The 24,127-nt window shown below is 43.2% G+C and overlaps 1 protein-coding gene and 1 long non-coding RNA gene across 2 annotated transcripts in view; one reads left to right on the forward strand and one right to left on the reverse strand.

Annotated features, from left to right (window-relative positions):
• LOC147011471 (uncharacterized) overlaps positions 1-5,596 on the reverse strand; it is a 31,885-nt gene extending 26,289 nt beyond the window's left edge. Inside the window, exon 1 of the long non-coding RNA XR_015051748.1 lies at positions 5,395-5,596. This is a non-coding gene — a long non-coding RNA (uncharacterized LOC147011471). The remainder of the gene's footprint in view (positions 1-5,394) is intronic.
• Positions 5,597-6,179: 583 nt separating this feature from the next.
• Positions 6,180-24,125, forward strand: LOC147011473 (protein-glutamine gamma-glutamyltransferase K-like). The gene is made up of 12 exons (XM_085857307.1): positions 6,180-6,610; positions 6,823-6,956; positions 7,182-7,370; positions 7,539-7,787; positions 9,592-9,710; positions 19,824-19,931; positions 20,350-20,524; positions 21,841-21,979; positions 22,140-22,243; positions 22,507-22,595; positions 22,745-22,898; positions 23,866-24,125. Exons 2-12 carry the CDS (start codon positions 6,848-6,850, stop codon positions 24,108-24,110), a joined length of 1,680 nt encoding a protein of 559 aa, XP_085713433.1. The 5' UTR covers positions 6,180-6,610; positions 6,823-6,847; the 3' UTR covers positions 24,111-24,125.
• The last annotated feature ends 2 nt before the right edge of the window (positions 24,126-24,127 follow it).

Genomic DNA, 24,127 nt, shown 5'->3' on the forward strand with positions numbered 1-24,127 from the left:
TTATTACCCTGCGCTTGCGAAGCAAAATGCAGGGTGAAGCGATTGGTAGCGTATGTACGTATATACATCGTACGTGTCTGCATTTTGTGAAGAGCGTACATTGAAAACCGTTCAGCAAAGGAAATTGAAACTTTACCACATGTTCCATAACCATGTGATATCACGGTCATTATTTTGGGATCAACCGACCAATTTTCAAAAATCCTCAATTTTCATCCGATTGTCGAGAAATTTGAAGAGGATTTGCATATCAAGTCACTGAATTCAACCATCAACTGTTTTTTGAGGTCAACATAGGCCAAAAGGTCAACATAAGCCAAATTTTAGAAATTGTCAATTTTCATCCAATTGACTTGAAATTTGAAGACAATTTGCTTATCAGGTCACTGAATTCAACCACCGATTATTTTTGAGGTCACCATAGGCCAAAATTTTTTAAAATTGTCAATTTTCATCTGATTGACTTGAAATTTGAACATAATTTTCATATCCCCTCACTGAATTCAAGCATGAATTAATGTTTGAGGTCAAAATGTCAACAAAGGCCTGATTTCTAAAATTAAGAGGGTTAAAAACTATATATATATATATATATATATATATATATATATATATATATATATATATATATATATACATACATACATACATACATACATACTCTCTATGTATATGTGTATATATATATATATATATATATATATATATATATATATATACATACATACATACATACATATATATATATATATATATATATATATATATATATATATATATATATATATATATATATATATATATATATATATATATATATATATATATATATATATATATATATATATATATATATATATATATATATATATATATATATATATATATATATATATATATATATATATATATATATATATATATATATATATATATATATATATATATATATATATATATATATATATATATATATATATATATATATATATATATATATATATATATATATATATATATATATATATATATATATATATATATATATATATATATATATATATATATATATATATATATATATATATATATATATACATATATATATATATATATATATATATATATATATATATATATATATATATATATATACATATATATATATATATATATATATATATATATATATACATATATATATATATATCAAAAAGTTGTGGATGAGTTATGACAAAATTAGGTGGATTTGAATTGGTTCGGTGACAAGCCAATTCAGATCCAGCATATCGGTGTGATACAAAATGTAAACCGTCCCACAGCCATTTATGTTACATACAGGTGTTTTATCCCAGATAATTAACCTGAATAGGTCTCCTTGTTATCACAGTGTTCAACCAATTTGAGAAATTCGTTCTGGGAGAAGTACCCAACGATCTACCCTTTTCAAATGGCACTGTGAGATTTACATTTATGAGCAACTGCAAGCAAATGGTGCATTGCTCTGATTATGATGAATCCACAAATTAATGTCACACATAGAAAATAAATCGAGGAACCACATGGCATCAGCTCACCTGTCCTAAAAACCTCTATTCACCGTCATTTGCCTTCGGTCATCTTCCATCTGCTTTGAAGTCAGGCAACAACACTGCATCTACTTTCTACTATAAATGGACGAGGGTGTGTGTGTGTGTGATGTTTTTTTGTGGCGTTCTGCTGGAGTGTCACCATACCAATTGGCTGGGTGATGGTACCTCTTCACCCAACCGTGACATAACAGCAAAACTGACTTCTGACTTCTGACTCCATAGCCCTCACCCAATCAGTGAACATTCCGACCCACATTTCTCCCAATGGCAAATCCTTCTGCACTCTGCAATGACGAATTTTCATACATGTGTCTCCTGCTCTTCCTTTGCTCCAATTGGTTCATCTGATCATGTACTTATGAGAGTCAATATCTCTGCTGCTATTGTTAGAGAACTGCAAAAGTGCCAAAAAGTTGAACAGTGAACACATCCTGGCAGGGACTGCAAGCAGCCTTTTGATGTCTCTGATATCTGCCACCGCAGCTATTAACTCACCCTGGGAATTCTTCCACAAAAACCTGCTCTCTCTTATGCACAGGACAACTCCATTTTGTCTTTAGTTATCCTTCCCTTCCTCCTGCCCATGGTACACTGATTCCTGTGGTGAGGCAGATGCTTTGAAACAACTTTCCTTCTCTTCTTGGAAATAAAACACAACCAAAGACAACTCAGATTATTTCACAAAGCCCACATATGCAACAAGCATGCGTCCATTCTCAGGAGATGCAGAAAACATCTGTCCAACCTATAGGTTGAACTTTCAGACTTGTCTTCTTCCTCTAAAACCTGGTGGCTCTCTGTTGTATATTTCTGCTTCACAAGGTGTGAGCTGTGAATCAGGGTCACATTTTAAAGTTCAATCATTGCCATTCTGACCCAGCCTCTGCATCACACCTTGCTCAGCTTGATGCCTTGGAATTCGAGGCCTTCAAGATCATTTGAATCTCTCACGCTGAGTCTGAGTCTATGGGCCTGTCACTTCGCAATCACCGATCTTGCAACCTCTGCCCTGTCCATGCTTTGTCTCCTCTCCCCCTACCCTTCACAGGCATCTGCGCAGGATGCATGCAGTAAAACTGCCAAAATCCAGAACCACTGCTGACCTCCATCACCTGTTAAACCACTCCCTCCCTCCCTCCCAAAATTATATTTTTGTATCCATCTAGTCCACCCTTAGCGTTCTCCCTTCCCCCTCATCGTTACACGCATCCCTTGTTTGTACGTCTCAGTCTATTTTCTCCCTCTGCCCTGCTGTTGGCATTTCCACGTTATCCTTCTTCTGTTCCTTTTGTTGTGTCGCATCCTGACCCATTCTGTGTTCTCGCGCTTCTACGAGCCTTTACGATGGATACAAAAACAAAAGAAGTTCAGCCTGGTGGAGGTATGTTCTCTACTGAGTGCCGTTATAGTCAGCGTACTGTAATGTGACCTGAACAAGGTAAACATTTGAACCTGTGATCCTTGGATGACAATATCATCACCCAATCAGCAAGAACCATTCAAATACTTGTGCAACGAGAGGGCTGCAATCTGAGATTGCTGATGGTTCCTCTTATAAATTCTGTATAGCCAACTCGGAATCCTTACTAAAATTCACAGACCGGTGTTTGTGTGTGTGTGTTTGTTTGTCATGCTATTCCTCCCACAGTTCTGGGCTGTTTACATCCAGATTTGCTCCACAGGATCAGCATGACCCCAAATAATGTATAGAGGCGTTTTTATCTTTGCTGGTGGTCTTGCGGGTGGGACACGCAAGTTCTCCATGTAAATGTGTATCGTGTAGCACCGCCTCCCGGGTATTATAAGTCTCCACAATTTACAGTACAGTGCAGTGAGGTGTTTTGAATTAGAAGCAGTACTTATGTTTTTGCTTCATGCATGTAACCCAGGTTGTTGTGTTTTTTTTTGCCTACACAGAGCTGTCAGTTGCCTCTACACCACCCAAATAAAAGTGTGCGTCAGAAGAATGTGTTGGATGCTTGGAACAAGATCGTTCATAGGGCTTGTACTCTGCGAGTATTAGCCAAATGGTAGCACTTGAAATTATGCTTCATGATGAAAAGAGCTGTATGTTTTTTTTTTTTCCAAAAAGTGGGATACCAAGATGAAAAACACTTATTGCCTCCACCCAGGAACTGTAATAATAAAATTCAAAAAAAAATTGAAAAATGAAATAATTGAACATATAAAAATATTTAAATACTTCAATTGAAAATATTAAAGTACCTGTAATTAAAACTTTTTAAAATGCCAATTTTAAAACTGAAATTTTTTTTTAAATTATAAAAATTAAAAACCAAAAAACAAGTTATTCAATAATTGAAAATATAAAAAATATTTAAATACTGTAATTGAAAAGATTAAAGTAATTAAAAGTTTTTAAAATGCCAATTTCATAACTGAAAATTGAAAAAAAAATTATAAAAATTGAAAACCAAAAAACAAGTAATTAAAGAATTGAAAAAAAAAAATTTAAATGCTGTCATTGAAAATACATAATTAAAAATAAAATAAACATGCCAATTTTAGTAACTGAAAATTATTTAAAAAATTGTAAAAATTGAAAACCAAAAAACAAGTAATTCAATAATTGAAAATATAAAAAAAATATTTAAATACTGTTATTAAGTTTTTAAAATTCCAATTTAATAACTGAAAATTGAAAAAGAAATTATAAAAATTGAAAACCAAAAAACAAGTAATTAAATAATTGAAAATATAAAAAATATTTAAATCCTGTAATTGAGAATATTTAAGTAATTAAAAGTTTTAAAAATGCCAATTTCATAACTGAAAATTGAAATTTTTTTTTAATAAAAATTGAAAACCAAAAAACAAGTAATGACATAATTGAAAATATTAAAAAAAATTAAATGCTGTCATTGAAAATACATAATTAAAAATAAAATAAACATCCCAATTTTAGTAACTGAAAATTATAAAAAAATTGTAAAAATTGAAAACCAAAAAACAAGTAATTAAATAATTGAAAATATAAAAAATATTTAAATACTGTAATTGAAAATATTAAAGAAATTAAAAGTTTTTGAAATGCCAATTTAATAACTGAAAATTGAAAAAAAAATTATAAAAATTGCAAACCAAAAAACAAGTAATGACATAATTGAAAATATTTAAAAAAAATTAAATTCTGTCATTGAAAATACTTACATAATTAAAAATAAGAACATACCAATTTTAGTCAATGAAAATTAAAAAAAATAAAAAAACAGAAATAATCGAAAAGTAAATAATTGAAATATTAAATAATAGTGAAATTAAAGAACGGAAAAATTATTGTTCAAAAAGCGGGACACCATGAGAGAGATCGGGACCATACACTGTGCAGAGCGTTGGTGCTGCTTAAACAGTCTCATTGGCTATTGGGGACAATCCTGGACGAGGCACCACTCGGTGCTCACAGGACACCAGCAAGCTGGCAGGACACCAGCAAGCTGGCACTCATTTTGCCGACCTCGGAAGGATGACAGGCAGAGTCAACCCCACCTGGTATTAATTCAACAGCCGAGTGGGATTTGAACTCAGGACGTGAGGATCCAAAGCCCACCCCCGCCCCCCCCCCCCCGAACCATTAAGCCAACACCAGGCATGAACGAACAGACACCAAGACAACACACTTAATGCCTCCCGAGAACCATAATTTCAGGTGTGAGCGAGATCGGGCGGAGTGGATCGCAATTAATTACAAGCTACGTACTCTTCGTGACTGAGCAGACAGACTTTAACAGAGAGTTTTCCAAATGTGAGACACAAATTAAATATTTCGGTGAGTGGTTCTGACCTTTCACACGAAGGTTCCCTTTCGGAGTCGTGTTGGATAGCCGGCTGAATTAGCCAGTTTTGGTCGTGTTGAGTCGGCTGAAACAGGTAAACACCAGACGTCGCCCAATGAACGGGAGTGTCACGATTCCGAACACGAAGCAACGACAAAGATTGTCAGCTCGATGAAGACTGTGACGTTTGAGTGAAATTATGAATGAAAGTTCGACCTTGAAGATGAGGTTCGAGGTCCACATCATGTACTGTGATGAGAAGTTTCAAAAGTCATGATGTATATGTATATATAAATATATTTATTTATTTTCCAAATTAATTAATTAATTCACAAATTAATGAATGTTTCAAAAAGCACACACATCATTAATTTTCCGGGATGATGGTAATGTACTGAATGTGGGTCAGGATTCAAACCCAGGCTAGATAGCTTCCTCTGGGTTATCCTGTGAGCTCGTTATTTGACCGATAGTGAAGATAAACAGATATTTGTAATGGTAAACAACCGGCCTTGAAGCCATCACGTGGGAATCCTCATTGCCTGCTCGAGATTAGTTGTTTCTGGTAAATGTTTTGATAATCTTTAGATTCGACGGTCGAAAGTAGTTACAAATGTATTTGTGTTAATCCCAAAAGTATAGGGTGGAGGTTCCCCAACCCAAAAACCTGCAAGGTGTGTGTGTGTGTGTGTGTGTGTGTGTGTGTGTGTGTGTGTGTGTGTGTGTGTGTGTGTGTGTGTGTGTGTGTGTGTGTGTGTGTGTGTGTGTGTGTGTGTGTGTGTGTGTGTGTGTTTTTTCCCAACTTGGATCATTAATGAGTCCTGTGTTTGAGAGCCATCCTCTCTGCCTTTTCTGCATGGAAACAACATTCACATAAATCAAACCTTATTCTCCAAACGAATGAAATCACCGACTTGAGAAGTTATTGTTTTGCCAAGAGGATGTTTTGATGAAACATTGATGAAATCTGATTAACAAAAGAAAACATTTCCCAAGAAAGAAGAATGTATTGTAATTGTTCTTCGAAACAGCTAAATAATGTGGAGCAACGTAGGAGGACATGCCACCCCAGCCCCAAACCTTCCTCCTGTGTTCGCCACGCCTCGAGGAGTCATCTCATTTACTCGTGTGTGTGTGTGTATAGATACATATATATGTGTCTCGATTTCACAGATGCAGAGACAGAGTCGAGCAAAGTTTCCAACGGACCTTTTTACCTGTCAGGTGAGTTTCGATTTTTCCATCATGCTTCGGGCACCACCGCCCAACTTCTTTGAAAGTTTCTGCTTCTGATGCCAGACACCATTTGTAATCCGTATAAGCTACTTTTAACTTTCACTAACCCCTCCACTAACCTAATAATTACCCTTGAAGGAATTCTTTTGGAATTCTGAGCATTTTCACTGAAATTTGTTTTTCGCTGACTTGCCCTCCAGCGCCCTTCAGGTTGGCGACTCCACCATGTGTGAACACAGAGAGGGTATCGGAAGGTTCCACTACAAGCCATATGACCTGCTGCACCACAAGCCGGTGTTCTCTAGTCCTGTGTGCTACAGATCACCCCGACAAGGTAAGACAATAAATGTCTCCTTAAAGTTTGACACCTTTCTACATATTACGTACGCATAGTAATTGTTGACCATCTTTCCCTTTCAGTTTTAAAGTTGTTTTTTCTTTTTCTGACTCTTTTTTTTTTCCGCTGTTGATGCTCTTTCAAAGATGTCTCAATGTGGTAAGGGTCAAAGTCCCGTTTTCCCCCATTCATGATTTCAAGGACCGCGCGTGGTCGTTCCAGATGAGTCGTTTGCGGTGTCTGTAATGAGTGCCGACTTATTGCGCCAAAAGAACGGTGTGGAGCATCATACGGATGAGTATGAGGGTCCACATGACGTGGTGCGGCGCGGACAACCGTTTGACCTGTGCCTGCAACTATCTCGGCCTTTCGTCCCTGATGAGGACTCGTTCTCCCTCCGACTGACCACAGGTATCCGATGAGGTGGCAGTGAAGTCTTCATGAGGTCGATGCACGCACGATGGGCCAAATGACCTTTAGCGAAATTGTATACGTTTTATTTTATATATTTCTAAGGAACCAGACACCTAAATCCACATGACCTCTGCACTTTGCTTTCTCCACTCAATTCTCTAAAAGGCAAGCGACCGCACGTGAACAAAGGCACAGACATGCTGCTGGAGCTGTCCTCTTCACTTCCACCTCGTTCATGGGGAGTCTGTGTGAAGGAGTCAAATGGCCGAAGTGTCACACTTACCCTATCATCACCTTCGGACTGTGTGGTCGGACGCTACGAGCTGGCCGTCGGTGGTCCGGGCAACGCCGAACAGTACGGAAATCCACCGGCAACCACCCACGCGTACATTCTCTTCAATCCGTGGTGCAATGGTAAGATGCAGAATGAATGCATAAATATTATGACCAAAGCATGCATACCTTGTACTTACCATGACGGAGTGGTTTGAGAGAAACCATCTCCATGAAACCCACTCCACTCCCAAGTAGTATAAACAGAGCCTTTAAAAAGCTTGCACAGAGAAAGGACTTCCATTCTGTACAGATCCACACCGAAGGTCCAGCAGGAATAGCAACTTTAGGCACGGTACAACAAGGTCAAGCTCCTCCAAAACTGTTCCTCTTCCAAAACGCTCTCACGTGTCGAGAGGGTATACAGAGTGAAGGTCCACCCACTTAAAATGCCAGTGTAATGACCTCAATTTTGACTTGTTCCGCACATTTACAAAAATTATACCAACAAACCAAATTAAATAACGAAACACTGACCGGCAAGGAATTGGTCAATATGATCCGCATCACAGGCGAGCCAACAACCACTGAGTTAAACTTCCTGGGAAGATGCAATATTTGTGTTGATTTATTGTACGCACAATGGTATTCTCATTAAAAGGTACCTTGTTATCAATAATAGTGGCCAGGTATTTGAATTTGTTAACAATTTTCACATTGTCACTATTTATGGATGCATGCTCATGATTGTTTTCTTTTCTAAAATCCAAAATCATCTCTTTAGTTCTGTACACATTCAGAGTGAGACAAACCAACAATGGCGGTACCATTCATGTGCTTCATGAAGTTACACACTTCTTTGAGAAACACACATCCATTAGTGTCCAGACTGAAGAGGAGAGATGATAATACACTACCTTGTGGAACACCTTGAGATCGATAATTTTGATTGACGACCACTCACCTGCACCTGCTGAGGACGGTCTAGTAAAAAAAAAAACTTTCCACCCAGAGGATGATATGGGGGTTCAGGCACAGGTCACTCAATTTGGGCTGGTTGGATAGTCGAGAACTGCGTGCCCTCTCCTCTGAGCTGTGTTGCCAAGGTTCAAATCTCGACTTAGCTAGAAACTGTCCTCCTCCTCCTCCTTCGTATGCAGCACACGGCTGCAGGTATCATCATTGGCTGAGGGCACAGCTGTGCCAGTGATGCAGTGCCCCTATTACGAGTACATCGGTACTCATTTTGCCAGCCTCAGAAGGATGACAGGCTGAGTCAACCCCACCCGGTATTAATTCAATAGGTGACAGGGGCTCAAACTCAGGACCCTAAGATCCCGAGCCAGCCACCCTAACCGCAAAGCCAACACCTGGCTTTTGTACATGGTATAAATAAACTATCATCCTGGTGTTTCACCCTTCAGGTAGATTCATCAATACGTACATCGTCCCTCGCACGGACATTAAGCCACAGGACCCGTCTGCTGGCACCGATCGTTGATGGATATGAAAGAGCTCTCGAACTTTTTTGCAAAGAGTAGGCGAGTTCTCACCGGCACCTTGAACAAATTACAAATTCCTGCCCTGACTGACCACTGTTCACTACATTGTGGGAATGCAACGGCACACCACCCGTCATAACCCATGCCCAGATCCTGCGAAGGTACCACCAATGCTCTGTCAAGATTCAAGGGTATGGTCCATTGATGATGGTGATGATTGATGATGATGATCATGATGATGAATATCCCTTAATGACGGTCACAGCTCGGTGAAGAGTCTATTATCAAAAAAAAAAAACAAGGAAAAAAATACATCCCGAAATAAGTACTTGCTGGAAGAACCACTTGTTTTGGTTGGTCATTGCTCACTGCCCTTATGGGCTTTGTCAAGATGATTTGAAATGTTGACCTACTGGGAACACCGATGTGTATGTGCCTTTCAGATGACCAAGTGTACATGGACGGAGAAGAGGAAAAGAAAGAATACGTACTGAATGAGCTCGGCTTTGTCTATACCGGCACCAAAAACAACATAAATAGTCGCACCTGGAACTTTGGGCAGGTGTGTACCTGGACGCAAGTTCAGCAATTTCGTGGAGGGGAGGGGGTGCAAGGGCGGATCCTGATATTTAAATACAGGTGGTTCACTTAAGGTTAAGATATTCTCGTATTGTGAAATATACCACCAAGCCTTATTCAAGTCAATGTAATCGTCGAAGAAAAACCGGTTAATCTATCCAGAACTAGCAGTGACCAGCATCAATTTACATTCTCCACAGGGAAATTTGGGAATATCGAGCTACTTGGCGAAAAGGCCTCAGGCCTGTCACTAATATGGAAAACCGGTTAATCTATCCAGAACTAGCAGTGTCCGACCATGAATTTACATTCTCCACAGGGAAATTTGGGAATATCGAGCGACTTGGCGAAGAGGCCTCAGGCCTGTCACGAATATGGAAAACCGGTTAATCTATCCAGAACTAGCAGTGACCAGCATCAATTTACATTCTCTACAGGGAAATTTGGGAATATCGAGCGACTTGGCGAAAAGGCCTCAGGCCTGTTACTAATATGGAAAACCGGTTAATCTATCCAGAACTAGCAGTGACCAGCATCAATTTACATTCTCCACAGGGAAATTTGGGAATATCGAGCGACTTGGCGAAAAGGCCTCAGGCCTGTCACGAATATGGAAAACCGGTTAATCTATCCAGAACTAGCAGTGACCAGCATCAATTTACATTCTCTACAGGGAAATTTGGGAATATCGAGCGACTTGGCGAAGAGGCCTCAGGCCTGTCACTAATATGGAAAACTGGTTTATCTATCCAGAACTAGCAGTGACCAGCATCAATTTACATTCTCCACAGGGAAATTTGGGAATATCGAGCTACTTGGCGAAAAGGCCTCAGGCCTGTCACTAATATGAAAAACTGGTTAATCTATCCAGAACTAGCAGTGTCCGACCATGAATTTACATTCTCCACAGGGAAATTTGGGAATATCGAGCGACTTGGCGAAGAGGCCTCAGGCCTGTCACGAATATGGAAAACCGGTTAATCTATCCAGAACTAGCAGTGACTAGCATCAATTTGCATTCTCTACAGGGAAATTTGGGAATATCGAGCGACTTGGCGAAAAGGCCTCAGGCCTGTTACTAATATGGAAAACCGGTTAATCTATCCAGAACTAGCAGTGACCAGCATCAATTTACATTCTCCACAGGGAAATTTGGGAATATCGAGCTACTTGGCGAAAAGGCCTCAGGCCTGTCACTAATATGGAAAACTGGTTAATCTATCCAGAACTAGCAGTGTCCGACCATGAATTTACATTCTCCACAGGGAAATTTGGGAATATCGAGCGACTTGGCGAAGAGGCCTCAGGCCTGTCACGAATATGGAAAACCGGTTAATCTATCCAGAACTAGCAGTGACTAGCATCAATTTGCATTCTCTATAGGGAAATTTGGGAATATCGAGCGACTTGGCGAAAAGGCCTCAGGCCTGTCACGAATATGGAAAACCGGTTAATCTATCCAGAACTAGCAGTGACCAGCATCAATTTACATTCTCTACAGGGAAATTTGGGAATATCGAGCGACTTGGCGAAGAGGCCTCAGGCCTGTCACTAATATGGAAAACTGGTTTATCTATCCAGAACTAGCAGTGACCAGCATCAATTTACATTCTCCACAGGGAAATTTGGGAATATCGAGCTACTTGGCGAAAAGGCCTCAGGCCTGTCACTAATATGGAAAACTGGTTAATCTATCCAGAACTAGCAGTGTCCGACCATGAATTTACATTCTCCACAGGGAAATTTGGGAATATCGAGCGACTTGGCGAAGAGGCCTCAGGCCTGTCACGAATATGGAAAACCGGTTAATCTATCCAGAACTAGCAGTGACTAGCATCAATTTGCATTCTCTACAGGGAAATTTGGGAATATCGAGCGACTTGGCGAAAAGGCCTTAGGCCTGTTACTAATATGGAAAACCGGTTAATCTATCCAGAACTAGCAGTGACCAGCATCAATTTACATTCTCCACAGGGAAATTTGGGAATATCGAGCTACTTGGCGAAAAGGCCTCAGGCCTGTCACTAATATGGAAAACTGGTTAATCTATCCAGAACTAGCAGTGTCCGACCATGAATTTACATTCTCCACAGGGAAATTTGGGAATATCGAGCGACTTGGCGAAGAGGCCTCAGGCCTGTCACGAATATGGAAAACCGGTTAATCTATCCAGAACTAGCAGTGACTAGCATCAATTTGCATTCTCTACAGGGAAATTTGGGAATATCGAGCGACTTGGCGAAAAGGCCTCAGGCCTGTCACGAATATGGAAAACCGGTTAATCTATCCAGAACTAGCAGTGACCAGCATCAATTTACATTCTCTACAGGGAAATTTGGGAATATCGAGCGACTTGGCGAAGAGGCCTCAGGCCTGTCACTAATATGGAAAACTGGTTTATCTATCCAGAACTAGCAGTGACCAGCATCAATTTACATTCTCCACAGGGAAATTTGGGAATATCGAGCTACTTGGCGAAAAGGCCTCAGGCCTGTCACTAATATGGAAAACTGGTTAATCTATCCAGAACTAGCAGTGTCCGACCATGAATTTACATTCTCCACAGGGAAATTTGGGAATATCGAGCGACTTGGCGAAGAGGCCTCAGGCCTGTCACGAATATGGAAAACCGGTTAATCTATCCAGAACTAGCAGTGACTAGCATCAATTTGCATTCTCTACAGGGAAATTTGGGAATATCGAGCGACTTGGCGAAAAGGCCTCAGGCCTGTTACTAATATGGAAAACCGGTTAATCTATCCAGAACTAGCAGTGACTAGCATCAATTTGCATTCTCTACAGGGAAATTTGGGAATATCGAGCTACTTGGCGAAAAGGCCTCAGGCCTGTCACGAATATGGAAAACTGGTTTATCTATCCAGAACTAGCAGTGACCAGCATCAATTTACATTCTCCACAGGGAAATTTGGGAATATCGAGCGACTTGGCGAAGAGGCCTCAGGCCTGTCACTAATATGGAAAACCGGTTAATCTATCCAGAACTAGCAGTGACCAGCATCAATTTGCATTCTCCACAGGGAAATTTGGGAATATCGAGTGACTTGGCGAAGAGGCCTCAGGCCTGTCACGAATATGGAAAACCGGTTAATCTATCCAGAACTAGCAGTGACTAGCATCAATTTACATTCTCTACAGGGAAATTTGGGAATATCGAGCGACTTGGCGAAGAGGCCTCAGGCCTGTCACTAATATGGAAAACTGGTTTATCTATCCAGAACTAGCAGTGACCAGCATCAATTTACATTCTCCACAGGGAAATTTGGGAATATCGAGCTACTTGGCGAAAAGGCCTCAGGCCTGTCACTAATATGGAAAACCGGTTAATCTATCCAGAACTAGCAGTGACTAGCATCAATTTGCATTCTCCACAGGGAAATTTGGGAATATCGAGCTACTTGGCGAAAAGGCCTCAGGCCTGTCACTAATATGGAAAACTGGTTAATCTATCCAGAACTAGCAGTGTCCGACCATGAATTTACATTCTCCACAGGGAAATTTGGGAATATCGAGCGACTTGGCGAAGAGGCCTCAGGCCTGTCACGAATATGGAAAACCGGTTAATCTATCCAGAACTAGCAGTGACTAGCATCAATTTGCATTCTCTACAGGGAAATTTGGGAATATCGAGCGACTTGGCGAAAAGGCCTCAGGCCTGTTACTAATATGGAAAACCGGTTAATCTATCCAGAACTAGCAGTGACTAGCATCAATTTGCATTCTCTACAGGGAAATTTGGGAATATCGAGCTACTTGGCGAAAAGGCCTCAGGCCTGTCACGAATATGGAAAACTGGTTTATCTATCCAGAACTAGCAGTGACCAGCATCAATTTACATTCTCCACAGGGAAATTTGGGAATATCGAGCGACTTGGCGAAGAGGCCTCAGGCCTGTCACTAATATGGAAAACCGGTTAATCTATCCAGAACTAGCAGTGACCAGCATCAATTTACATTCTCTACAGGGAAATTTGGGAATATCGAGCTACTTGGCGAAAAGGCCTCAGGCCTGTCACGAATATGGAAAACCGGTTAATCTATCCAGAACTAGCAGTGACTAGCATCAATTTGCATTCTCTACAGGGAAATTTGGGAATATCGAGCGACTTGGCGAAAAGGCCTCAGGCCTGTTACTAATATGGAAAACCGGTTAATCTATCCAGAACTAGCAGTGACCAGCATCAATTTACATTCTCCACAGGGAAATTTGGGAATATCGAGCTACTTGGCGAAAAGGCCTCAGGCCTGTCACTAATATGGAAAACCGGTTAATCTATCCAGAACTAGCAGTGTCCGACCATGAATTTACATTCTCCACAGGGAAATTTGGGAATATCGAGCGACTTGGCGAAGAGGCCTCAGGCCTGTCACGAATATGGAAAACCGGTTAATCTATCCAGAACTAGCAGTGACTAGCATCAATTTGCATTCTCTACAGGGAAATTTGGGAATATCGAGCGACTTGGCGAAAAGGCCTCAGGCCTGTCACTAATATGGAAAACTGGTTAATCTATCCAGAACTAGCAGTGTCCGACCATGAATTTACATTCTCCACAGGGAAATTTGGGAATATCGAGCGACTTGGCGAAAAGGCCTCAGGCCTGTCACTAATATGGAAAACTGGTTAATCTATCCAGAACTAGCAGTGTCCGACCATGAATTTACATTCTCCACAGGGAAATTTGGGAATATCGAGGGACTTGGCGAAGAGGCCTCAGGCCTGTCACTAATATGGAAAACTGGTTAATCTATCCAGAACTAGCAGTGACCAGCATCAATTTACATTCTCCACAGGGAAATTTGGGAATATCGAGCTACTTGGCGAAGAGGCCTCAGGCCTGTCACGAATATGGAAAACCGGTTAATCTATCCAGAACTAGCAGTGTCCGACCATGAATTTACATTCTCCACAGGGAAATTTGGGAATATCGAGCGACTTGGCGAAGAGGCCTCAGGCCTGTCACGAATATGGAAAACCGGTTAATCTATCCAGAACTAGCAGTGACTAGCATCAATTTGCATTCTCTACAGGGAAATTTGGGAATATCGAGCGACTTGGCGAAAAGGCCTCAGGCCTGTTACTAATATGGAAAACCGGTTAATCTATCCAGAACTAGCAGTGACTAGCATCAATTTGCATTCTCTACAGGGAAATTTGGGAATATCGAGCTACTTGGCGAAAAGGCCTCAGGCCTGTCACGAATATGGAAAACTGGTTTATCTATCCAGAACTAGCAGTGACCAGCATCAATTTACATTCTCCACAGGGAAATTTGGGAATATCGAGCGACTTGGCGAAGAGGCCTCAGGCCTGTCACTAATATGGAAAACCGGTTAATCTATCCAGAACTAGCAGTGACCAGCATCAATTTACATTCTCTACAGGGAAATTTGGGAATATCGAGCTACTTGGCGAAAAGGCCTCAGGCCTGTCACGAATATGGAAAACCGGTTAATCTATCCAGAACTAGCAGTGACTAGCATCAATTTGCATTCTCTACAGGGAAATTTGGGAATATCGAGCGACTTGGCGAAAAGGCCTCAGGCCTGTTACTAATATGGAAAACCGGTTAATCTATCCAGAACTAGCAGTGACCAGCATCAATTTACATTCTCCACAGGGAAATTTGGGAATATCGAGCTACTTGGCGAAAAGGCCTCAGGCCTGTCACTAATATGGAAAACCGGTTAATCTATCCAGAACTAGCAGTGTCCGACCATGAATTTACATTCTCCACAGGGAAATTTGGGAATATCGAGCGACTTGGCGAAGAGGCCTCAGGCCTGTCACGAATATGGAAAACCGGTTAATCTATCCAGAACTAGCAGTGACTAGCATCAATTTGCATTCTCTACAGGGAAATTTGGGAATATCGAGCGACTTGGCGAAAAGGCCTCAGGCCTGTCACTAATATGGAAAACTGGTTAATCTATCCAGAACTAGCAGTGTCCGACCATGAATTTACATTCTCCACAGGGAAATTTGGGAATATCGAGCGACTTGGCGAAAAGGCCTCAGGCCTGTCACTAATATGGAAAACTGGTTAATCTATCCAGAACTAGCAGTGTCCGACCATGAATTTACATTCTCCACAGGGAAATTTGGGAATATCGAGGGACTTGGCGAAGAGGCCTCAGGCCTGTCACTAATATGGAAAACTGGTTAATCTATCCAGAACTAGCAGTGACCAGCATCAATTTACATTCTCCACAGGGAAATTTGGGAATATCGAGCTACTTGGCGAAGAGGCCTCAGGCCTGTCACCAACTGATTCGAAAGAAAAACTGAAGATTTTGGAATCTTTACGACGGATCTTGACAATGTAAATACACAAAATGTTTCCAATACTAATCAATCAAAGTATCGAACGGACAAGCACAAAACGCAGCGAAACGACCCCGAGCACCAAACCTAAACTCGCCATTGCGGATCATCAGATCATTAATTATTATTATTATTATTATTATTATTATTATTATTATTATTATTATTATGGACGATGTAACCACTGAAACTTTGAATAACCTGGTGTAATAGTTCAGGATTGTACTGCACTCTGTTGCAGGACACAATCACGAAAATGTTGCCTTTCTCTTCGGAGCCAAAACTAAACACCGAGTCACAGGGATGAATACAGAACCGGCGGAAAAAGTATCGCAGCTCCGATTAGTTGCTGAGTGAAAGCAAAAGACGAGCGATTGCCGATTCTCCAGTGATATCTCGCACTACGATCATGTGACAAAATTGTCAGGGTGGAGGGGATGGGGGGGGTTCATGTGCACCCGGTGAACCCCCTCTGCATCCGCCATTGATTCTTGAGTGTGTCGTTGATTGTTATCTCCATATGTGGGTTTCAGAAAGTTTAACACGGAGCCCTCCCATATCTAAGAGTATCCAGGTATGTGTGTGTGTGTGTGTGTGTGTGTGTGTGTGTGTGTGTGTGTGTGTGTGTGTGTGTGTGTGTGTGTGTGTGTGTGTGTGTGTGTGTGTGCACGCGCGCACACTGTTTCGAGAAAGGTCTGTAACTTGAGAGTCTATAGTTCGGAGAGAGGTGTGCAAATCAGTTGTGTGCAGTGGATAATGGACGTACAGTTTGGTTGTGTGCAGTTTGAGGAGGGTGTGGATCTTCCGTGTGTGCAGTTTGAGGACGGTGTGCATCTTACGTGTGTGCAGTTTGAGGAGGGTGTGCATCTTGCGTGTGTGCAGTTTGAGGAGGGTGTGCATCTTGCGTGTGTGCAGTTTGAGGAGGGTGTGCATCTTGCGTGTGTGCAGTTTGAGGAGGGTGTGCATCTTGCGTGTGTGCAGTTTGAGGAGGGTGTGCATCTTGCGTGTGTGCAGTTTGAGGAGGGTGTGCATCTTGCGTGTGTGCAGTTTGAGGAGGGTGTGCATCTTGCGTGTGTGCAGTTTAAGGACGGTGTGCATCTTGCGTGTGTGCAGTTTGAGGAGGGTGTGGATCTTCCATGTGTGCAGTTTGAGGAGGGTGTGCATCTTGCGTGTGTGCAGTTTGAGGAGGGTGTGCATCTTGCGTGTGTGTAGTTTGAGGAGGGTGTGCATCTTGCGTGTGTGCAGTTTGAGGAGGGTGTGGATCTTCCATGTGTGCAGTTTGAGGAGGGTGTGGATCTTCCATGTGTGCAGTTTGAGGAGGGTGTGCATCTTGCGTGTGTGCAGTTTGAGGAGGGTGTGCATCTTGCGTGTGTGCAGTTTGAGGAGGGTGTGCATCTTGCGTGTGTGCAGTTTGAGGAGGGTGTGCATCTTGCGTGTGTGCAGTTTGAGGAGGGTGTGCATCTTGCGTGTGTGCAGTTTGAGGAGGGTGTGCATCTTGCGTGTGTGCAGTTTGAGGACGGTGTGCATCTTGCGTGTGTGCAGTTTGAGGACGGTGTGCATCTTGCGTGTGTGCAGTTTGAGGAGAATGTGCATCTTGCGTGTGTGCAGTTTGAGGAGCATGTGCATCTTGCATGTGTGCAGTTTGAGGAGGGTGTGGATCTTGTGTGTGTGCAGTTTGAGGAGCATGTGCATCTTGCATGTGTGCAGTTTGAGGAGGGTGTGCATCTTGCGCGTGTGCAATTTGAGGAGGATGTGCATCTTGCGTGTGTGCAGTTTGAGGAGGGGGTGCATCTTGCGTGTGTGCAGTTTGAGGAGGATGTGCATCTTGCGCGTGTGCAGTTTGAGGAGGGTGTGCATCTTGCGTGTGTGCAGTTTGAGGAGGGTGTGCATCTTGCGTGTGTGCAGTTTGAGGAGGGTGTGCATCTTGCGTGTGTGCAGTTTGAGGACGGTGTGCATCTTGCGTGTGTGCAGTTTGAGGACGGTGTGCATCTTGCGTGTGTGCAGTTTGAGGAGAATGTGCATCTTGCATGTGTGCAGTTTGAGGAGGGTGTGGATCTTGTGTGTGTGCAGTTTGAGGAGCATGTGCATCTTGCATGTGTGCAGTTTGAGGAGGGTGTGCATCTTGCGTGTGTGCAGTTTGAGGAGGGTGTGCATCTTGCGTGTGTGCAGTTTGAGGAGGGTGTGCATCTTGCGTGTGTGCAGTTTGAGGACGGTGTGCATCTTGCGTGTGTGCAGTTTGAGGAGGGTGTGCATCTTGCGTGTGTGCAGTTTGAGGAGGGTGTGCATCTTGCGTGTGTGCAGTTTGAGGAGGGTGTGCATCTTGCGTGTGTGCAGTTTAAGGACGGTGTGCATCTTGCGTGTGTGCAGTTTGAGGAGGGTGTGCATCTTGCGTGTGTGCAGTTTGAGGACGGTGTGCATCTTGCGTGTGTGCAGTTTGAGGACGGTGTGCATCTTGCGTGTGTGCAGTTTGAGGAGGGTGTGCATCTTGCGTGTGTGCAGTTTGAGGACGGTGTGCATCTTGCATGTGTGCAGTTTGAGGAGGGTGTGCATCGTGCGTGTGTGCAGTTTGAGGAGGGTGTGCATCTTGCGTGTGTGCAGTTTGAGGAGGGTGTGCATCTTGCGTGTGTGCAGTTTGAGGACGGTGTGCATCTTGCGTGTGTGCAGTTTGAGGAGGGTGTGCATCTTGCGTGTGTGCAGTTTGAGGAGGGTGTGCATCTTGCGTGTGTGCAGTTTGAGGAGGGTGTGCATCTTGCGTGTGTGCAGTTTGAGGAGGGTGTGCATCTTGCGTGTGTGCAGTTTAAGGACGGTGTGCATCTTGCGTGTGTGCAGTTTGAGGAGGGTGTGCATCTTGCGTGTGTGCAGTTTGAGGACGGTGTGCATCTTGCGTGTGTGCAGTTTGAGGACGGTGTGCATCTTGCGTGTGTGCAGTTTGAGGAGGGTGTGCATCTTGCGTGTGTGCAGTTTGAGGACGGTGTGCATCTTGCATGTGTGCAGTTTGAGGAGGGTGTGCATCGTGCGTGTGTGCAGTTTGAGGAGGGTGTGCATCTTGCGTGTGTGCAGTTTGAGGAGGGTGTGCATCTTGCGTGTGTGCAGTTTGAGGAGGGTGTGCATCTTGCGTGTGTGCAGTTTGAGGAGGGTGTGCATCTTGCGTGTGTGCAGTTTAAGGACGGTGTGCATCTTGCGTGTGTGCAGTTTGAGGAGGGTGTGCATCTTGCGTGTGTGCAGTTTGAGGACGGTGTGCATCTTGCGTGTGTGCAGTTTGAGGACGGTGTGCATCTTGCGTGTGTGCAGTTTGAGGAGGGTGTGCATCTTGCGTGTGTGCAGTTTGAGGAGGGTGTGCATCTTGCATGTGTGCACTTTGAGGAGGGTGTGCATCTTGCGTGTGTGCAGTTTGAGGAGGGTGTGCATCTTGTGTGTGTGCAGTTTGAGGAGGATGTGCATCTTGCATGTGTGCAGTTTGAGGAGGGTGTGCATCTTGCGTGTGTGCAGTTTGAGGAGGGTGTGCATCGTGCGTGTGTGCAGTTTGAGGAGGATGTGCATCTTGCGTGTGTGCAGTTTGAGGAGGGTGTGCATCTTGCGTGTGTGCAGTTTGAGGAGGGTGTGCATCTTGCGTGTGTGCAGTTTGAGGAGGGTGTGCATCTTGCGTGTGTGCAGTTTGAGGAGGGTGTGCATCGTGCGTGTGTGCAGTTTGAGGAGGGTGTGCATCTTGCGTGTGTGCAGTTTGAGGATGGTGTGCATCTTGCGTGTGTGCAGTTTGAGGAGGGTGTACTCCAAGCCTGCTTCGAGTTGCTTGATCGAGCCAAAATGCCCGTGACCGGACGTAGCAACCCCATCAGTGTCACCAGAGTGGTCTCAGCCATGGTACGTTAACATCAGTAAACATGGTGCATCAACCAGTCCCTTTCTTCAGTTTTCCTGAATTATAAATCCCCAAACTTTCCACACCAGGATGACAGTTTGCACCTGCACAAAGAACCTGGACAGGTGAAACGCTTTATACCTGTCCAGGTTCTTTGGAGACAAAGCTATTGTGGAAACTTAAACCCCAAAATGTCTTTATCTTCTCTGTACTTCACTTGTCCAAATGCCATTGAGACATCAATCGTACTCTCGTGACAACATCTACTACCTTGCCTTACTTTTGTTGAGTAGGGAATGTAGTGAACTATTTGAACCCGTAATGCACTTTTGTGGAGAAAAACAACTCGTCGGTACAAGAAGCTGTGTTGGTTTGCTTTGTTTGTGCGCAAGACATGGCAAATCGATCTCCACCCTGCAGATCAACAGCCAGGACGATAGTGGGGTGCTGGTGGGTAACTGGTCCGGAGACTACGAGGGTGGCACATCCCCAATAGCATGGAATGGGAGTGTGGAAATCCTTCGCCAGTACTACGGGACGAGGCGTTCTGTGCGCTACGGACAGTGCTGGGTGTTTTCTGCTGTCGTCACCACCGGTGAGGGTCCACCATAGCCTGCAATCTCACATTATGACGAAACAATTGTTTGTTTGTTTATTTATTTATTTATTTTTCTTTCCACACCAGGAGCTTCATCAACTAATTTATTTATTTTTTTAATTCGACTGACTTCCGAAAGACCCTTGGGGTTTGTATCCGTTTGGCTTTTTTGTGCTGACGATTACAAACTACTATCACATGTAAGAGTCAGTGATACTTTGCGCCGATGGTTAAGTCAAACATATGTTGTTTTTACTGGAATACCTTGGCAGGAAAATGTATAAAACAACAAATTTGTTTGGGTACAGATCTATCATATTGTTCTGTTTCCACTGCGACGGCCATTTGCACAGACAGCTCATGGAAGTCTTGGCAAGCTGTAGACCCAGAGTTCTAAAAGTGGAGGGAAATGTTCAAGGCGTACGACCAGTCTTGTTCTTTCGTTCGCAGCACATCCCTGTGAGTTGTATCATTGGTTGGGAGCGCGGCTGTGCCGCAGGAATTTGCAATTTGTTCCAAGGTTCTGGTAATGGCTCACCTAGTCTTCGCGTAGGACACTGTGGGATCACTGTGGGACAGGGATGCCGGCTCAACGTCCAAATGAGGGACGACACACACACACACACACACACGTCGATGAATCACAATGCCTGTGAAACATCAGGATGACAGTTTGTAGCTGGGCCAGGATTCCAATCCAGACGAGATGGCTCCGAGGAAATTGTGCGTACCTCGAGGCCGTGCTGCCACCCCCACAATCAGTCAATTTACTGCTTATCGTGCGAATGGGCCAGTCATAACAACCTTAACAGGTGACCACATTGTTCCAAACACCATATCGATTTGAGGAAGGGGTGCGGCTGATGTCGCTTATCAGGTGACGACAAGGGATTGGGAATCCAGGAGGTTGTGGTTTCAAACCGAGCCGATGAGAAGCAGCGTTAATTGATTTGAATTGTAATCTTCACCAAGCAAAGCTCATCTCAGGAGGATTTCCACATCACGACTGCATTATCTGTAAAATAAAAAAAAAAAAATAACAAAAACCCAGCAGCTTCATTAATTGGCGACGTCACTTCAGGGTGGGATCGTCTACTTTGGGATGGGATAGTCTGCCTGCCGCACCTGGTGCTGTCTACATGTGACAGGTGCACTCATTGTGGTTGACTTTACTCCCTTCCTAGGTAACACGATGTTGGTCTGCTTCCTACCCTTTTCCTGTACTCTCCACCTGTTGAAAATATTTTCACTAAACATTTTAAAGAATAAAACAGCCTTTCTTGACACTTTTGTGCGTTGATGATGTGTGACAGTCATGCGTTGCCTGGGCATACCTTGCCGAAGTATCAGCAACTTCGAATCCGCGCACGATACCGACAGCAGCCTCACCATTGACGCGTACTTCGATGAGAATGACAAACCTATCGAAAATCTCAACGAGGACTCGATCTGGTGACCAAAAGCTTCTGCCAGATCTTGTTTAAGCCACGGTTGTCACATCGGCTGATCCATCCCTTGTACTTTTGGTGTTGTCCTACTTGGTTCGATATTCATTCATTCCTTATCTTCTTATTGCTCTCTCTCTCTCTCATCCTCATCCTCATCCTCTTAGGAACTTCCACGTGTGGAATGACTGCTGGATGGAGCGCCCTGACTTGCCTCGGGGTTTCGGGGGCTGGCAGGCCATCGACGCCACTCCGCAAGAAACCAGCATTGGTGAGATGACCCACAAAGCTGTCACCGCCACCATTTTCTCCTTCTCACCCCACTCCTTATGCCTTATCGATCGCAATAGGATGATTCAGACAAAACATCAAGGATATTCACTCCAGGAAGTCGTTTTGTTTTCCTGGCAAACACCATGTGATGTTTTCCCAAAAGAAGTTGCCACTTTGTTTTGTCGAATCACATCGACAACTTTTTTTTTTTTTTTTTTTGTACACCACCCACTATACTAACTGTTCTCTCTTTTATACAAGGGATGTATCGATGTGGACCAACATCTCTGAATGCCATCAAGAGTGGCATGGTGTACCTTCCCTACGATACTCCGTTTGTGTTTGCTGAGGTGTGGACGAGCGAGTGTGTCGGTGTGGAACAGGATGCTGCATTGTTAAATTTAATTGCCTTTTGAGTGTCGACACTTGAGGTGAAATAGCGTCACAAGAAAAACTCGTCGGTCGTCGAGTAGTGATGTAACGAGGAACTGTGTGGTAGGTCAACGGCGACCGCATATTCTGGCTGTGGAAGGAAGATGGAGCTATGGAGCGGCTTGGTGTGGAGCGGCACGCCGTTGGTCACAACATCAGTACCAAGGCTGTGGGACTCAACCGTCGGCAAGATATTACGGAGCAGTACAAGCACCCTGAAGGTGACAGTTCGTCTTAGTTTCGTAAATAACCGTCGAACTGTTTCTTCATGTCCGACTCGTATTCACCTGCAGCGATGTTTCATCATCGTCGTATGTACGTACGTGTGACTGTGAGCACACTATTACCCATTTGTTGTATGAATCGTGTTTTGATGCCATGTGGGTCAAAGGTGGCCAGCGTACGTCATGGTACATGTCATGTACCCCATCTTGCGTATTCTGGAAAAAAAAAAATCAACATTTGTTCCGTTTAAACACAACATATTTGACCTTTCGCCAATGGGTGAACATCACAAACACCATTATCAGTCGAGTGAAAGCGCAGCGGGTCGAGCTCAGCGAAATGAGGGTTCAGGGGACGGAGAAGTGTTTGTGGAATCTGCCAATGTAAGCTGACTGTCTTTTGTCGCACAAAGTTGTGGACAACCTCAAGAGACACGTTCTACACAATATGTTGGTCAGTCTTTACAGGCCTCTACCGAACAGGAGAGACCTCTACTGAGTGGAAAGGACGACTGTAGGTAAAACCGAGTGGAAGTGACGTCCACCAGGTTGAGAGGACATCTGAGTTAACGTATCGATTTGTGTAGCGTTCGGTGTGAATTAGGTAAGGGGTGATGTAGTTGTGTGAGCACATTTGTCATTGAAGCTTTGGGGCCTATAAGTGCCTGTAATGTCATCATTTGAGGGGCAAGTCATGTGAAAGGCCTGGAGCAGGATTGTTCTGAAGGTCAATTGTTAATTTATCAATGACATTTTGAGAAAACTAGGAAAACAAAAATTAATCAGTCAGGTCATCAAGCCCCCTTCCTTAATATACTTGTACTACCCCCCACCCAATGTTTGAAAATTTGAGAGCAACAAGGAACGACCCTCTGAATATTGTGGAAAGGTCTCTGTCTTACTGGGCCACAGAGACCTGTGAATACGGACTGACCCAGTTAAATAATCTCATCTGATCCTGCAGGTTCCGAGGCCGAGCGAAGCGCGGTGAACCAGGCTTGCCAGCACGGATCGAAGGCCACCCTCTTAAAATCCGACAGCCCATCAGACATTGCCGTCAAGGTCAGCACTGATGAGCAAGCTGTTCTCGGATCTGACTTCACGGTGGATGTGAACCTATGCAACACTTCTGCCAAGGAAAGACAGGTCAGTCATTGTTTCACCAGATGTTGTGGGTTTCATAAAACGATTGAAAACAAGACATTTTAGGGGGAAAATTTCTCTCC

This window comes from Eptatretus burgeri, chromosome 15 (assembly GCF_056783735.1).
Source record: "Eptatretus burgeri isolate ZD-2024b chromosome 15, Ebu_testis_v1, whole genome shotgun sequence".
Taxonomy (NCBI): Eukaryota; Metazoa; Chordata; class Myxini; order Myxiniformes; family Myxinidae; genus Eptatretus; species Eptatretus burgeri.

What these genes read in the sequence shown, in the direction of transcription:
- LOC147011473 (XM_085857307.1), top strand. Translation starts at nt 6,848, where the DNA reads ATGTGTGAACACAGAGAGGGTATCGGAAGGTTCCACTACAAGCCATAT. An exon ending in CCAGAGTGGTCTCAGCCATG is followed by an intron (nt 19,932 to 20,349) that starts GTACGTTAACAT and finishes TCCACCCTGCAG; the next exon opens with ATCAACAGCCAGGACGATAG. An exon ending in GCAGTACAAGCACCCTGAAG is followed by an intron (nt 22,899 to 23,865) that starts GTGACAGTTCGT and finishes CTGATCCTGCAG; the next exon opens with GTTCCGAGGCCGAGCGAAGC.